The 16,475-nt window shown below is 41.6% G+C and overlaps 1 protein-coding gene across 5 annotated transcripts in view; it reads left to right on the top strand.

Annotated features, from left to right (window-relative positions):
- The first annotated feature begins 3,635 nt into the window (after positions 1 to 3,635).
- LOC110493210 (SLIT-ROBO Rho GTPase-activating protein 3) overlaps positions 3,636 to 16,475 on the top strand; it is a 67,119-nt gene continuing 54,279 nt past the window's right edge. For all 5 annotated transcript variants that reach the window (XR_005037005.1, XM_036950127.1, XM_036950128.1 and 2 more), the window contains exon 1: positions 3,636 to 4,140. Coding sequence is in view for 4 of the 5 variants with exons in the window: in XM_036950127.1 (XP_036806022.1) it covers positions 4,074 to 4,140 (67 nt within the window). In the remaining variant the exon portion in view is untranslated. The remainder of the gene's footprint in view (positions 4,141 to 16,475) is intronic.

A 16,475-nucleotide genomic window follows, 5' to 3' on the forward strand; every position in this document is an offset into this window, starting at 1 on the left:
ATAGCAAGGCAGGGACTTAGACATGTGATAATACGGTGATATAATAGAGTCTACTATTCCCACAAGACAACACCCCATTCCTTTGTTCTTTGGAGCAATCACAGCAAACGCAAAAAAAAAGTACATTGCAAAAAGTACAGTGGGATTCTAAAATGTTATATTTTTAGAACTTCTTATTTTTGAAACATCTTCAAACAGTCGAGTCAATGAAGCACTAATACAATAGGGAGAGCTATTTAAAATGTAACCGAGTTGACTTTGAGGCCGGTTGCCACTGAGACATAGTATTACACTTTGCTAAGAGATTCCCGAGATAACACTGTCAGTGAAGAAGAATACTACTGTCACTCAATGCGGTTAGGTGCAGTCATGGAAAGGGGTGGACTCATAAGAGCAGAACATGTGTCTGTGTCTGCAGTGAACCGTTGCTGTTCAATGTAGTGTGTTTGGTATAATGTGCATTGTGCACACTGTATTCAACTCTGAACGTAGCACAGCAAGAGGAGGTTACTATACACCTAGGAAAATGTATACGCCCAGCAAATGTTCGGCAATCTGCTGTTGTAGAATTGTTTTGATTGTGTCCTAAGCTTAATATTTCCTACGAGGAAATCCAAGTAATAAAGTTATCACTACAAAATCTTGATTGAAAAGTTATTGACTTCAATCTCAATAATACCGTGGATAGATCAGCATCAAATCAGTGCTACAGTAACGTTAATGTAAACGTGACAGATTCTACCCCATACTGAAAGGTCTTTGTCATAGTTTTTCAACCTAAAGTGATCTACATTCATTATCTGGCAGTGTTTCCGTTTGTCTAATCTATCACTGTGTTACTGTCCCAGGGGTCAGTTCAGGGTCAGTCATTAAAAGCCTGGGTGTCTCTCCTCCACCAATGGCCCATCTCAGGGGTCAAAGGTTGTCATATTACTCGAGCCTGGCTGTAATTGAAAAAATTACTAGCTGTCAAATTCTTGCTTAATCTGTCCTTGTTGTTGTCTGCTCCTGAGCAAGGCAGTTAATCCACTGAAGACGTGGATGTTGGCAGCCCCCCGCACCTCTCTGATCCAGAGGGGTTGTTGGGTTACATGTGGAAGACACATTTCAGTTGAATACATTCAGTTTGACAACTGACTAGGTACCCCCCTCTCCCTTTCCATTGTTCCCTAAATCCAGGCTGTATCACAACAGGGCGTAATTGGGAGTCCCATAGAGAGGCACACAACTGGCCCATGATCGTCCGGGTTTGGCCGGTGTAGGCAGTCATTGTAAATAAGAATGTGTTCTTAACTGACTTGCCTAGTTAAATAAAGGTTAAATGTAAAAAAAATAAATAATAATAATAATAATTCTAATTTGAATTTACAAAAATTGTCTCACCTCCCTCTCAAAGCTCATTGGTGGAGAGTCATACCTAATGTAAAAGTAAAGATACCTTAATAGAAAATGACTCGAGTGAAAGTGGAAGTCAACCAGTAAAATACTACTTGAGTAAAAGTCTAAAAGTATTTTGTTTTAAATATACTTAATTATCAAAAGTAAGTGGAATTGCTAATATGTATTTAAGTATCAAAAGTAAAAGTATCAATCATTTCAACTTTCTTATATTAAGCAAACCAGACGGCCCAATTGTTTTCATACTTTTTATTGACGGATAGCCAGGGGCACACTCCAACACTGAGACATAATTTACAAACAAAGCATTTATTGTTAGTGAGTCTGCCAGATCAAAGGCAGTAGGGATGACCAGGGATGTTTGAATTGGTTAAAAAGCCACTTTTGGGTGTCAGGGAAAATGTATAGAGTAAAAAGTACATTATTTTCTTTTGGAATGTAAGGAAGTAAAACTAAAAGTTGCTAAAAATACAAAAAGTAAAGAAAAGTATAGATATCCCCCAAAAAACAACTTTAGTAGTAAATTAAAGTATTTTTTACTTAAGTACTTTACATCACTGGTCTTAAAACACTTGTTACAGTAGAGGTTGACCAGCATTGCTCCCAAAGAGGCCCATGAATGAATGAATTACTCAGAATGCGTCCCAAATAGCACCCTAATCCCAATAGTGCACTATGTTTGACCAGAGTCCTATGGGTCTTGGTTAAAGGTACTGTAGTGCACAAAATACGGAATAGGTTGCCTTTTGGATGCAGCCACTGAATGGGAAATGGACAATGGAGCCTTGTTGGGCCTCAAGAACAGTGATGATGCTATCATTTCCCAGGCTCCTTCGCTGCAATGCCTTTGGGATCAGAGTTTGTGTTAGAAGAGTTTGGGGGTTCCCCCGGTTTGGAAAAGAGAAGATTCTCCTTCAAGAGTCGCAAAAATGGTATTTGCAAATGCATGGTGATACATCTTGCATCTTGGCTAAGTTCAAAGTCCTGTTGATGGCTGCCACAGGCTAATATCTGTTTCCAAGTGTCTGAAAGAATTCTCTTCTAAAAATACCACTCTGGAACCATACGGTTTCATACAGTATACAGTGCCACTGTCAACGTAGCATTCTGATTTCGATCCTTTCCTTTGCTGTGAAACCCTTCAGTGCATTAATGTTTATTTTGGATGATATTAAAAACAAGACTTAAAAAAAAAAATATATATAAAAAAAATATTTATATTTATATATATATATATATATATATATATATATATATATTGTCATTTAGCAGAAACTCTTATCCAGAGCGACTTACAGGAGCAATTAGGGTGAAGTGCCTTGCTTAAGGGCACATTGACAGAGCCTTGGCAGCTCGGTGATTCTAACCAGCAACCTTTCAGTTACTGGCCCGACGCTCTAACCGCTAGGCTACCTGCCACCTACCGTGAATAACTTTACCCGAAGTAAGATATTATACCATGCAGGAATGCAATTCTAGCAAACTCCACATATTATCAGTAGACACAAAGCTTCAGACAATACAAATATGTTAAACATGTCTGTACACATATATCCACATATGATCCTGTGCACGAGGTTTTGACAATCAGCAATGGTCAAAAAAAGAACACCTCATGACACAGAATTGGGAAAGTGCAAAGTAATATTGCTTTAACTGGTAAATCTAATCTCCAAACTCTGCCTTTAGAATGAAGGCTACTAAGAAATGTGAGTCATTCAGCCACAATGAAGGCTCATGCTTGGCTTGCTGAATAATACCTTCCAGCAGAGAGACAAGAAAAACCTTTAATCTTTCCGTTTAGTCATAGCAATAATAATAACATTTATTCTGTGTCATCGACAATGTTTGTTATGTTATGACTGCCAAGGCTGTTGAATTATGAAACATACAAATAACATCCAACATTTAAACAATGTTGATATTATAATTAGCCTACAACAGTATAGCTCTCTCTTCTGTTATCAGGGCTGTATTCAGAGGGCTGCATTGGGGGTCTATAAAGCAGCCTGCAAATGTAGGTTATTTTACGCCATCATTTCCAGGTCACCGGTGTCTGTGCTAACGATGATGTGCCTCTTTCAATCTCCTCATTTTCAAATCTGTCACCATATATCAGCAACACCCCTAAATTGCTTTGTCACCACGTGCATAACCGCTGTACTGTAATGATCCTTTGCATGTGTGTAAGTGTGGGAGTGTGTGTGAGGGGAGGGGTGTGTGGGAGGAGTCTGAGATCACTTTTGCATCCAACTCTTGCTGCAGCAGAGACCTCGCAAGAAAAAGGGTGGCTGGAAAGGCGTATGGAAAATTGCACGATGCGATTCTTGCTCATGCACCCCACTGCAAGGCAGTGTTTATATTGAAACATATAATTTACCAAATGTAGTATATACGGATTCTTGATATTGTGTTGTTGTTGGGACATTCAAAAATGTTATGTTGAGGAAAGAGGGGAGTTGTCCAGATCTGTTTGGCACTTTTAACCAGTTCAACGTCGCCTTGATCGCTGTGCAACCTCAAGTGCATTTTGAGACCCTGGAAATCTCTGAAACGCATGTAGCCCTCCCTGCTTCACGCATTTGACGGTTTTTGCCGAAGAGATTTGTAGGCTAGGATACTTTGGTGTCGCGAGGCGAGGTGTATAGGTTTCCGTCATCTATTCCTAAAGAATCATGTCATCTCATACGAGAGTCAAGAAGGACAAGGAGATTATTGGGGATTACGAGACTCAAGTGAAAGGTTGGTATTTCCTAATCTAATTGCTTGTGTTTTGGTCTTCATTCAAAATGCTTGAAAACGGCTCTTCATTCAAAATGTTTGAAAATCGACCTAGAACCATGAAAAACTGCAAAGCTCTCATTTAAAACCCCCAAAGTAGGCTACGATTATGTCAGATCGTGATATGCATGTTCAAATACTTTTTTTTTTACCTGGCCAAAGTATTATATTGCCTGGGGAAGTAAGAATTTTCTATGCACTGCAAAAATGAACGTGGACCAGAATGACGTGCTCTCGCTACTATTTATTGTTTCTGCTGCGAGGAATCACCATATTCAGAGAATGATTTAGATTTATTTGCAGATAATCGTTTTTAAACAACACAAAAAAACAGTAACAGTATGCAAATCAGGGAGCCAAATGAACGGCTCTTTATGTGATTCACCAAAAAGATCCGTTCTTTCGCGAACGACCCATCGCTAGAGTAGACACTTGCATAACTTGTAATTCGAGAGTGAATTACATTAATGGCATCAACAGCATGTTTTTAGTTTATCTTGAACAGAGGCATTTCTTATGCGAATATTTTGGGCCGTTTTTTGTGTATATATATATATATATATATATGGTCAGGAGGTCCCAGTAGCCAAATAAACATACATTTCCAACAGATAACTCTTATTCAACAGAATTTGGGTAAAATCTCCGCACAATGCACTTTACGTGAGTAGGTCTACTGATGTATGGATACTTCAGACATTCCGACAGCATAGTGAAAATGTATAACACCACATTATGCAGCATTAACATGTTAAACAATATGTGACGAAAGTTATTGTGAATGTATCCTTAACAAGGGAAATATTATAACGTGTGTGAGAGAGGTTAAGGACAGCAGCACGGCTCATTCAGATAGCTAGTCTCTCAAACCAAGGCCAGGTTGTCTTCATTGTAGAGAATGTGATACATTGAGATAGGCAGCCAAATTCTGATATATTTTTCACTAACTGGTATTTTGACCAATCAGACCAGGTCGATATGAGCGGATGTGATTGCTGCGTTCATAACCAAGCTGGACGGTGGTAATTACCAGCTGTTACGTCGTAAATACCAGTTGGATGCATTCAAGTGCTTTGAACTCGTTGATAAACGCCAATTGTCAACTAGCCCCGTCAACCATAAACTAAAAGTACAGCTGTGATGCTTATGAACAAATTAAGGTGTTCAAAAACCATATTAGTAGATTGCGTTTTGTAAATAATGTTTTACATTTAACTGCCAAAAACGCTGCAATCGAGGTCATTTCCGAAGAAGGTGACGTCAGAGGTCAGCATGTGGGAGAAGAACCTCGAATGACAGATGAGTTTCCCACTAGTAATTACGAGTTGGAGGGGGCGTTCAAGTTGATTTTTCAGAGTTGTATGTGGTAAATATCACCTTCCACTTGGTTATGAAGACCGCATTAGTGTCTCAGAGACTAAAGGTCATGCCCTCTGACCAATGCAGTGGATCATCATGAGGATGCATCACCACCTTTTCACTTTAGGGTCATTTCAGGAGGATAATTACTCTATTAATGAGGTTGTTCCATATGATTTCAGTCACTTTCTGACTGCACCCCTTTTGATTCAATCAAAACCTTCCATACCTGTTGGCCCAAGGTTGAAATGATCAGAAAGTGACTTTTTGGACCTGAATGCCAAAACATTCAGGAGATAGAGATGCTCTTTATTTAAAGTTTATTAACAGGGTTATCAAAATATTCTCATATCGGGATTTTTTTGAAAAAAATTGTTCATTTTTTTTTTTTACCGTTATTAACATCAATTATCTAAAAAAAAAGTTTTGTTGGGCCTGTCATCGGTTGAGACACAGCATGCTCTAGAATACAGGGTGGGTATCATTTCAATTATATAAATATAATTCATAGAATTAACCTCTCTCTTCAGACAACTGCGTTTTGGCTGGCACACCATTTAAATATAAATTCAATTGAACATTTAATTCCCAATTACTATCAGAAACATGGCCACTGGTCCATCCACTGTCAAATGTCCAATTGAATGTCTATTGTATTACCTAAACTGTACAAAAATATAAACACAACATGTAAAGTGTTGGTCCTATGTTTCATGAGCTGATATAAAAGATCCTTGAAAGTTTCCATAAGCACAAAAAGCTTATTTCTCTCAAATTTTGTGCACACATTTATTTACACCCCTGTTAGTGAGCATTTCTCATTTGCCAAGATAATCCATCCACCTGACAGGTGTGGTATATCAAGAAGCTGATTAAACAAAACAAGCATTACACAGGTGCACCTTGTGCTGGGGACAATAAAAGGCCACTCCAAAATGTGCAGTTTTGTCACACAGCACAATGCCATAGATGTCTTAAGTTTTGAAGGAGCATGCAATTGGCATGCTGACTGCAGGAATGTCCACCCGAGCTTTTGCCAGATGTTGGATGTTCATTTCTCTACCATAAGCTGCCTCCAACATGGGTTTTAGAGAATTTGGCAGTATGTCCAACCAGCCTCACAACCACAGACCACGTTTATAGGGTCGTATGGGCAAGCGGTTTGTTGATGTCAATGTTGTGAACAGAGTGCCCCATGGTGGCGGTGGGATTATGGTATTGGCAGGCATAAGCTATGGACAACAAACCAATTGTATTTTATCGGTCGCAGTTTGAATGCACAGCGATACCGTGACAAGATCCTGAGGCCCATCATCGTGCCATTCATCCGCTGCCATCAGCTCATGTTTCAGCATGATAATACACGGGCCCATGTCGCAAGGATCTGTACACAATTCCTGGAAGCTGAAAATGTCCCAGTTCTTCCATCGCCTGCACACTCCAAACATGTCACCCATTGAGCATGTTTGGGATGCTCTGGATCAACATGTATGACAGCGTGTTCCAGTTCCCGCCAATATCCAACAACTTTTGCACAGCCATTGAAGAGGATTTGGGACAAAATTCCACAGGCCACAATCAACAACCAGATCAACTCTATGCAAAGGAGATGTGTTGCACTGTATGAGGCAAATGGTGGTCACAGCAGATACTGACCAAAAAACTACAGTATCTGTGACCAACAGATGCATATCTGTATCAACAGTCGTGTGAAATCCATAGATTAGGACCTAATTTATTTATTTCAATTGACTGATTTCCTTATATGAACTGTAATTCAGTAAAATCTTTGAAATTGTTGTATGTTGCTTTTTATACATTTGTTCAGTATAGATTGCTAGGATTTCAATAATTTATGGAGGATTGACAGTTTGTTATAAATTAATGGGTTTTCCCACTTAAAGACGCAATGTGCAGAAATCCCTCCATTTCCTGGTTGCTGAAGTTCGAATAGTCAGTATATGTGACAAAACAAGCAAGCACAGTGTAGAGCCTTCAAATTTTTTTCTCTGGACCTCGAAGCCAGTTCCATTGCATATTTTTCATTGTTTCCCTGTAATCAAGGACTGATTTAGACCTGAGACATCAGGTGTGTCCAATTAATTATCAGGTAGAACAGAAAACCAGCAGGCTCTGGACCGCATAGGGTAAGAGTTCAATACCTCTGGTGAAGAGAATCATTGTACCATCTAAACGGCTGTGAAATATCTTTTCCATAACTCAACATATTGTATTTTCAATTGTTTGAAGCTGGTGTACAAAACCGAAAGTAAAAGATGCAAAAACTACATTTAATAAACGGGAAGCATAAAATTTGCGGAAATAGAATAGATCTGCTGCTTCTCAGACTTGCTTTCAATGAGACTGACAAATCTATAACTCACATTTCCATGGAAGTTACATATTGCAGCTCTAAGTCAACATTCTGTGATGTGTGGACCCCCAACCATCTTTGTGGTACCATTTGAAAGTAGACATTTGTATCTAATTGTATTCACATGTTAGTAAATTTCTCAGCAAAAACATGATACCCACCCTGTATTCAAGAGTATGCTGTGTCTCAACCGATGGTGGGCACAAGACAAACACCTCAGATTTTGTAAAATATGTTTTTTTCTACAACATATTTGATCATGAAAAATATCTGAGTTTAGATTTTTAGATAATTTACTTTAAACACACAAAAAATAAAATTTTGTGTTAACCTTTTTTCTCATTTGATGACCCAGTTTGTAAGTTATAAATAATTTGAAAGCGTAACTGTTTATATTTTCCAGTGATGAAGACAGATGTCTCATGAAGGGGTAAGGTATGCAACATGGGTCAATCTTGAGCACCTCTATCTCCTGAATATTTTGGCGTTTAGGTCCAAAAAGTCACTTTCTGACCACTTCTACCATGGGCAAACATATATGGAAAGTTCGTTCAAATCAAAAGGGGTAGTATCAGAAAGTGATTGAAGTCATATGGAACGACTCAATGTCCATCTTTTCAAATGCTATTTGTCACATGCGCTGAATACAGGTGTAGTAGACCTTACAGTAAAATGCTTATTTACAAGACCTTAACCAACAATGCAGTTTTAAGAAAAATCAGTGTTAAGTAAAAAATGGAGAATTAAAAGTAACAAATAGACAGCAGCGGTAAAATAACAATAGCGAGGCTATATGCAGGGGGTACAGAGTCAATGTGTGGGGGCACCGGTTAGTCAAGGTAATATGTACATGGAGGTAGAGTTATTAAGGTGAGTATGCATAGATAATAATAGAGGGTAGCAGCAGCATAAAAGAGGGGTCTGGGTAGCCCGTTGATTAGCTGTTATAGAGTCTTATGGCTTGGGGATAGAAGCTGTTAAGAAGCCTTTTGGACCTAGACTTGGTGCTCCGGTACCCCATGCTGTGTGGTAGCATAGAGAACAGTCCATGACTAGGGTGTCTGGAGTCTTTGACCATTTTTAGGGCCTTGCTCTGACACCGCCTGGTATAGAGGTCCTGGATGGCAGGAAGCTTGGCCCCAGTGATGTACTGGGCCGTACGCACTACCCCCTGCTTTATGGTCGGAGGCCGAGCAATTGCCATACCAGGCAGTGATGCAACCAGTCAGGATGCTCTCGATGGTGCAACTGTAGAAACTTTTGAGGATCTGAGGACCTATGCCAAATCTTTTCAGTCTCCTGAGTGGGAATAGGCTTTGTCGTGTCCTCTTCACGACTGTTTTAGTGTGTTTGGACCATGTTAGTTTGTTGGTGATGTGGACACCAAGGAACTTGATGCGCTCAACCTGCTCCACTACAGCCCCGTAGATTAGAATGGGGGTGTGCTCGGTCCTCCTTTTCCTGTAGTCCACAATCATCTCCTTTGTCTTGTTCACATTGAGGGAGAGATGGTTGTCCTGGCACCACACGGCCAGGTTTCTGACCTCCTCCCTAAAGGCTGTCTCGTTGTTGGTGATCAGGCCTACCACTGTTGTGTCATCGGCAAACTTGATGATGGTGTTGGTGTCGTGCCTGGCCGTGCAGTCATGAGTGAACAGGAAGTACAGGAGGGGACTGAGCATGCACCCCTGAGGGGCTCCAGTGTTGAGGATCAGCGTGGCAGATGTGTTGTTACCTACCCTCACCACCTGGGGGCGGCCCGTCAGGAGGTCCAGGATCCAGTTGCAGAGGGAGGTGTTTAGTCCCAGGGTCCTTAGCTTAGTGATGCACTTTGAGAACACTATGGTGTTGACCGCAGAGCTGTAGTTAATGAATAGCATTCTCATGTAGGTGTTCCTTTTGTCCAGGTGGGAAAGGGCTGTGTGGAGTGCAGTAGAGATTGCATCATCTGTGGATCTGTTTGGGTGGTATGCAAATTGGAGTGGGTCTAGGGTTTCTGGTTAAGGTGTTAATGTGAGCCATGACCAGCCTTCCAAAGCACTTCATGGCTATGTGAGTGCTATGTGTCGGTAGTAATGTAGGCAGGTTAGCTTAGTGTTCTTGGGCACAGGGACTATGGTGGTACTACAGACTTGGACAGGGAGAGGTTGAAAATGTCAGTGAAGACACTTGCCAGTTGGTCAGCGCATGCTCAGAGTACACGTCCTGGTAATCCATCGGGTCCTGCGGTCTTGTGGTCTTGTGAATGTTGACCTGTTTAAAGTTCTTACTCACATCGGCTGCGGGGAGAGTGTTCACACAGTCGTCCGGAACAGCTGATGCTCTCATGCATGTTTCAGTGTTGCTTGCCTCGAAGCGATGAGAAGAGAGCTTTCGGCGAGATGTCTTGAGGAGACAGTGAAAGAACCAGGGATGTCCTTTTTAATCAATAACGTTGTATAATGTTTGGCCCCGGAGTAAGTTCATTTTACATCATCTTCTTTAATTTTCAGACACTCATAAATAAAAATGTGTTAGTGCTGGAACCATAGAGGGTCTGACTGGGGAATCTCTCTCTCTCTCCCAGCAAACAGTTCAGAAACGCCATAAATAATGTATGTTGTCAGCATGAATTATGGAACCATGAAATGGTTTTAGTGTCTCTCTGCTGATGCTAAATACAGTATGTGAATGCATCCCAAATGGCACCCTATTCCCTACATAATGCACTATTTTAGGGTGTCATTTGGGATGTAACCTGTGACTGTAGAAGATGGGAACACCAAAACCCATGGACGAGATTGAGAGAGAACTAGTACGTGTGTATTAGAGTTCGACCGATTTTATGATTTTACATCGCCGATACCGATTATTGGAGGACCAAAAAATGCAGATACCGATTTATTTGGCAGATTTTTCTGCAACAAATTAACTTACAACCTTGGCATTGCTATAGCCATGCTTTTGCCAACCAAGCCGCACCGGACCACATGTACAATCCTCTACCCTCCAACCTGCTTGTAGAAGAAACAGAAAAGGCAGGCAATATAGCCCTCAAGACAAGTGGCTGATGAATTCCACAACTAAATAGTCTGATACATGCCACAATGGGGCCCCTCTCTGTTAGACATGTTCCAAACAAACAACATCCCACACACTTTTTGTCAGGCTACCAACTACCTTGTAGTGTACACTACCTTGTACTGAAGTAAGAAATGCAGTGATCTTTGCTCACAACTCAAGGGTACGATGCTGTGTCAAGCAGATGCCAGACACGTGTATTATCCTACTTAGATTGAAATATTATAACTCATTTTAGACTGTACTTGCAGCAAAGAGCAAACACTGAAACCCTTTCATCCCCCTGGAGCAGGCTATGACCATAGTGCATCATGAAGAAACGAAGCTGCTCTCACTGCTTTTTAATGAGAAATGGAGCTACACGCTGCGGCATGTTGCTGTCGTCTGCGGAAGTCTTGGTTGGCTCTTTGTGTGCGTGTGTGTGTGTGCGTGCGTGTGTGTTCACGGCAGTGCGTGTGTTGACTGCGATAGGGCCATCACAGCTGAGAGGACGTCTCAGTTTCAGGAAAAGCTTTTAAGCTGACAGTTTAAGCTCATTTGCAAGGCTGTCTGGGATCAGTTCAGTTGGGAGTTATAAGGGCTATACTCTGGCATCGGGGTCTAATAGTGCTGAGTAGGTAGCTGACTAAACAACATTTACTGTGGTGCAGTCAGCCAGCAGCCCTTTATTGCTGTCTATTTCCAGACCTGCAGCAGATTTCTGGACATAGATTCTTTCTTGGTTGCCTGGTCTCAGATCTGTTTGTGCCGTCTTGCCAACTCCTTCGGTCAGTGTCACGGATCCAACATTGACCGTATGAGTTGGAGAGAGAGATCTGGAACCAGGCTACTTTCTTGGGAGAATTTGACTTGAACATACAACAGGGCGGCGCACAATTGGCCCGGCGGCGTCCAGGTTAGGGGAGGGTTTGGCCGAGGTGGACCATCATTGTAAATAAGAATTTGTTCTTAACCGACGTGCCTAGTTAAATAAAGGTTAACATAAAAAATAAAACAATTGTGGTGGGGAGTCGACTCCAAAATAACCAATTCCTCGACTCCTTGCCTGTCGACTCCCATTTCTGGGTGTCAAGCATCAGTATTTTTGCAATTGAGAAAGCTAGTTGCCGTAGGCTACTTGCGAGAGTTAGTATTCTCTGAACTTTTACAGCAAAGAGAGAGCTAGCGAGGGGGGGGGGAGGGGCATCGGTAGGCATGTCTGCTACCAGGCAGGCAGTTAGAACCGTGCATTGGTAATCAAAATATGTATAGGCTATTGCAATGCTGTATCTCTCAATTTCTTGGCTTGCAATGTTTCGCACAAGTTCACTAAAGTACGGGCTATCAATGAACTTTTTGGAAATGGTAAGGTTCCCTTTATCATCCATAAACGCATGTTAAATGCAAATGCAGTTCAGCAGCTCAAATCAGCAGGATGGGGGCATTGTTATTAGGAGGGACGTCTACCATGGATCGCTAAAATTATGATCACACTTCATCAATTTAAATATTAATGGGGACTCCTATACATTTGTTAGCCAAGCTCGAGTTATCAGTGTATGGCCTATTATTATCATTTTGACATGACTGTGAGTGCGCGGTATCATCCAATGGGATCTGTCAAGGTTGCGCACAGCGGAAATATCACTGAAATATTCTCGTTCCTACAGATCACCTTCTATATTCAAACAAAATTAGGCCTTCTGTAGGCTAAGTTGATGAGGAAATGGGCAGCATCATGCTCATGTCAGACTCTAAAACGCAAATGTAGTCTTCCTAGTAGGAGACTGCAATAATGAGGTGGTGTGTATGTATCCATTTCAGCGTGTTTTGGTCGTCAAGCAAGAGTCCTGGAGTCATGCACCACTACTTGAACAGAGTGTTGAAGGACCAACCAACTTTCCGTAACCATGACGAAGAGTCAATGCTGTTAAACCTATAATAACTGCGCTGACAGGTCGTGACCGATGACATCATTATTTACCTTGTCGTGACACTGGCTGTGGTGTGTGTGGTATGTTGTCCAACCGCTCATTTAACCTAGTCACTTCCTATGAAGGATGTGTCAACTATTGGTATGTGTCAGAATTAACCGAAACGAACCTCCATTAATGGTGTCATGTGTGAAAAATGTTAATGAAGAAGAGTTCACAAGTCTCACCACTACCTTTATACACCTGCCCATGATCCTTTACACAGACAATCACATTTACCCATGAAATGATCAAAACGTGTTAAAATGTCTTTAGTCCTTGAAGCATCGTGGCGATTTTATTACAGTAGATTTATTAGAATAATATTACCAATTATTTTTTATTTCCAGATGGGTATTTTTAATAACCTTTTATTTAACTAGGCAAGTCAAATTCTTATTTACAATGATGGCCTACCCCGACGACGCTGGGCCAATTGTGCGCCGCTCTATGGGACTCCCAATCACAGCCGGATGTGATACAGCCTAGGATTCAAACCAGGGACCGTAGTGACGCCTCTTGCACTGAGATGCAGTGCCTTAGACTGCTGTGCCACTCGGGAGCCCTAATATACAGTATAGTACAGTACAGTGTGATTTATCCAGCAGGTAAAGAGGTCAGACTGGAATAGACCACAGTTCTTTGTTCTGTGCATAGCTACTGATGTCTTTGTATGAGCGTATGTATGGTTGACACTGTGCATGAATGTTTATTGAATTACTCAGCCTGTTTTCATATTCATGTCTAATAGTAGCTGGCTATACTAGCCAGACTTGAGAAAACAGTTTCTGATGTGTTTGCAGCTGGGTTCCACTTCAATCTGTTAACTGACCTTGGTTTGCATCCATACACATATTTCCATGCGTTTGAAAGAATCTCAGTGGATCAGCTCGACTACAACTCAGTCACAGGCCATTTAACAAACCTCTAGATGCACTGCAGCAAGGCACTGCTGTTCACCCTCTTCTACCCCTTCTACCCTCCATTCCTTCTCAACTGGAAAGTAAAACCCACTGAATGAGGTTTGATTGACCTGGATCGTGGACCATTTTCCCTCCCTCTGTCATTAGACTCATTTGGAGTTTAGGTCTTATGCTTAAATGCTTCATTTGATTTGATCTAATTTGATGCATAAACAATTATTAGCCAGATAGTGATAATTGTGTGCAAAAAAAACAAACAAGTTAGACAGACCCACAGGCCTTAAAATGGACCAGCCCATCTGGCATTTGTCTGAAATGCCAGATGTCTAGTCCGTCCCTGTATGGCATTGAAGTATGGTACGCAATGTGTTAGTAAGTGAAGGTATGCTAGCCTATTATTTACAGTAGTCACAGAGGAAGACATTATTCCAGTTTAATTTCATCTGATCAGTCTAGGAGGACAAGCATGAGAAGGTGTGTGTGTGTGTGTGTAGCTTGTGTTCCTCCTCTCTGTCTCCACTGTAAAATACATTTATTGCAGTAGATCTGCATTCCATTCAGTATTCATCATGAAGAAAAAATGCTTTGACCTTTCACTGTCATGCGATCATGACAATAATGTAGCCTGATTCCTAGATCTGTTTTTTGTCTGTCTTGTAAACACCTGTGGTGTTTGGCGTGACAATTACCATAGAAGTTGGCAAGACTGCACAAAGAGATCTTGGACCAGGCTAATAATAATAATGCCCCAACCCCCTCACCCCATGTTCCACCCACCCTGTGTGATATCCTTTCACCCCTCTCCCTTTTCTCTCTCCCCTTCTGCACTTTCTGCATTTGTCTTCTATGGTAATAACAACAACGCTTATTGCAAAAATCAGCTACAGATTAAGACAGAATTGTGTGTCGAGACACATCTAGACATAGGAAATCGATGTGAGGTGATTGTTATGGCCATCATAGCTGAGCCCAGTCTGTCTGTCGCCACCCTTTCCTCCTGTCGACCTCTATCTCTGTCTCTGCCCCTGTCACTGGCTGGATGCTGATGCCCTCATTAAAGCCATTTGTTTCCACAGAGTGAGAGACATTGGAGGATTACAGCGAGACATAGAGATGCATTTGTGAATTCAACCAAAGGGTGTGTAAAGACATGCCATAGCAATTACGGCTCACCCGAGACGAGCGTTCACAGGAAACTGCCTTGCTTTGTGCCAACTGATGTCGGAGTGTGCGCCTGTGTAAGGTGGCATGTGACCAGCCACGCGTGGATAACAGCAGAGAGAGAGAGACAAGCCCAGAGACAGTGCCCCCCCTGTCCAGAATCAGGGAACATCCCGCGAGAGGGGAGGGAGAGGTGCATTATAATAATAATAACAGTCCCCGCTCTAAATGCATCTGCTACCTACCTAATGGACAGTGTTACAGAGGGGAATGAAACACTGAACTGACTGAATAGGTGTCTGCTATTACAGTAATATATATATTTATAGAGACACTGGTTATGGCCATTGTGATAGAAATGACCTCCTAATTGGGAAAATGTCTCGGTATATGTTAGGACATTTTCCCGTAGCTGTATATCTACACTATAGCACCCCTGCTGCAGTAGCACCTGCATTGCGTAAAATAATACATGTAACTATATCCACACAAATCCCAACTGCGTGTGTCTGTGCGCCTTTGTGTGTGTGATGTGAATCAACAACTGTACATATCCATGAACTTAGCTGGCTAACTCATTGATCCTGCTTTGTGCTAACTTTGATAAGCAACCAGAAATAACTATTGATTTTATGCTTCATTAAAAAAAGCTAAACAAAAGGGAATTTCACACTAAAATGGTTTGTTGCATTTCTTTTCGGAACTCTGGTGCATTTACCCCTTAGTTCGGTTTGTTCTATCTGCACTAAACAAATCACTGTGGTTCGCTCAAAAAGCGTGGTCTCTCTCCGACTTAAATTATTTTCATGGTGCTGTTCGCTGCCAGTGAGAATGCAGTCTGGACCAAACAGGAACATAACCAGAGTTGCACATTATTATTTGTTGTTTGACTGTGAACATTTGATGAAATCATAACTTGAGAGCTCTGAAACATTCTGTGACTAGCAGCACATTTAGCATTTAGCGGGTAGTGTTGCTCTGCCTTGCATGCTACCTCAGTGACGCCCCATGCGAGTCTCAGGCTCAGCTGGCTCCGGTTGACAGCACCCGGTTAGGGCCCCCAACCAAGGTTATGGGAAAATTTAGGGTAGACTGGGCTCTCAAACCCTGGCAGGCAGTCAGTCTAGGAGATGGACAAATCCAATTACGAAGCCACACGTCCTCAAAGGCTGACCAAGCAGATACAGGAGTCCCATCTCCCAAATGTCTGGAATGGCGGATGAAGGCGGCAACTGATAACTGGTGAAATTGTATGCACTCACTACTGTAAATGTCTCTTGTGCGGTCTTGCTAAAATGTGAATTTATGAGTGCATCCTATGCAGATTAGGGGAGATGGGGACTATACCAGGGATATAGGCTACTGAATATAGCCTATTCACATCGCAGTCAGAGGCTATTGCGCAGTTTTCTCAAACATGTTGGAAGACCAAAGCGAAGGTAATATGTGACTCCTTTCAGGAAACTA

Source organism: Oncorhynchus mykiss, chromosome 17 (assembly GCF_013265735.2).
Source record: "Oncorhynchus mykiss isolate Arlee chromosome 17, USDA_OmykA_1.1, whole genome shotgun sequence".
In the NCBI taxonomy this organism is placed as follows: Eukaryota; Metazoa; Chordata; class Actinopteri; order Salmoniformes; family Salmonidae; genus Oncorhynchus; species Oncorhynchus mykiss.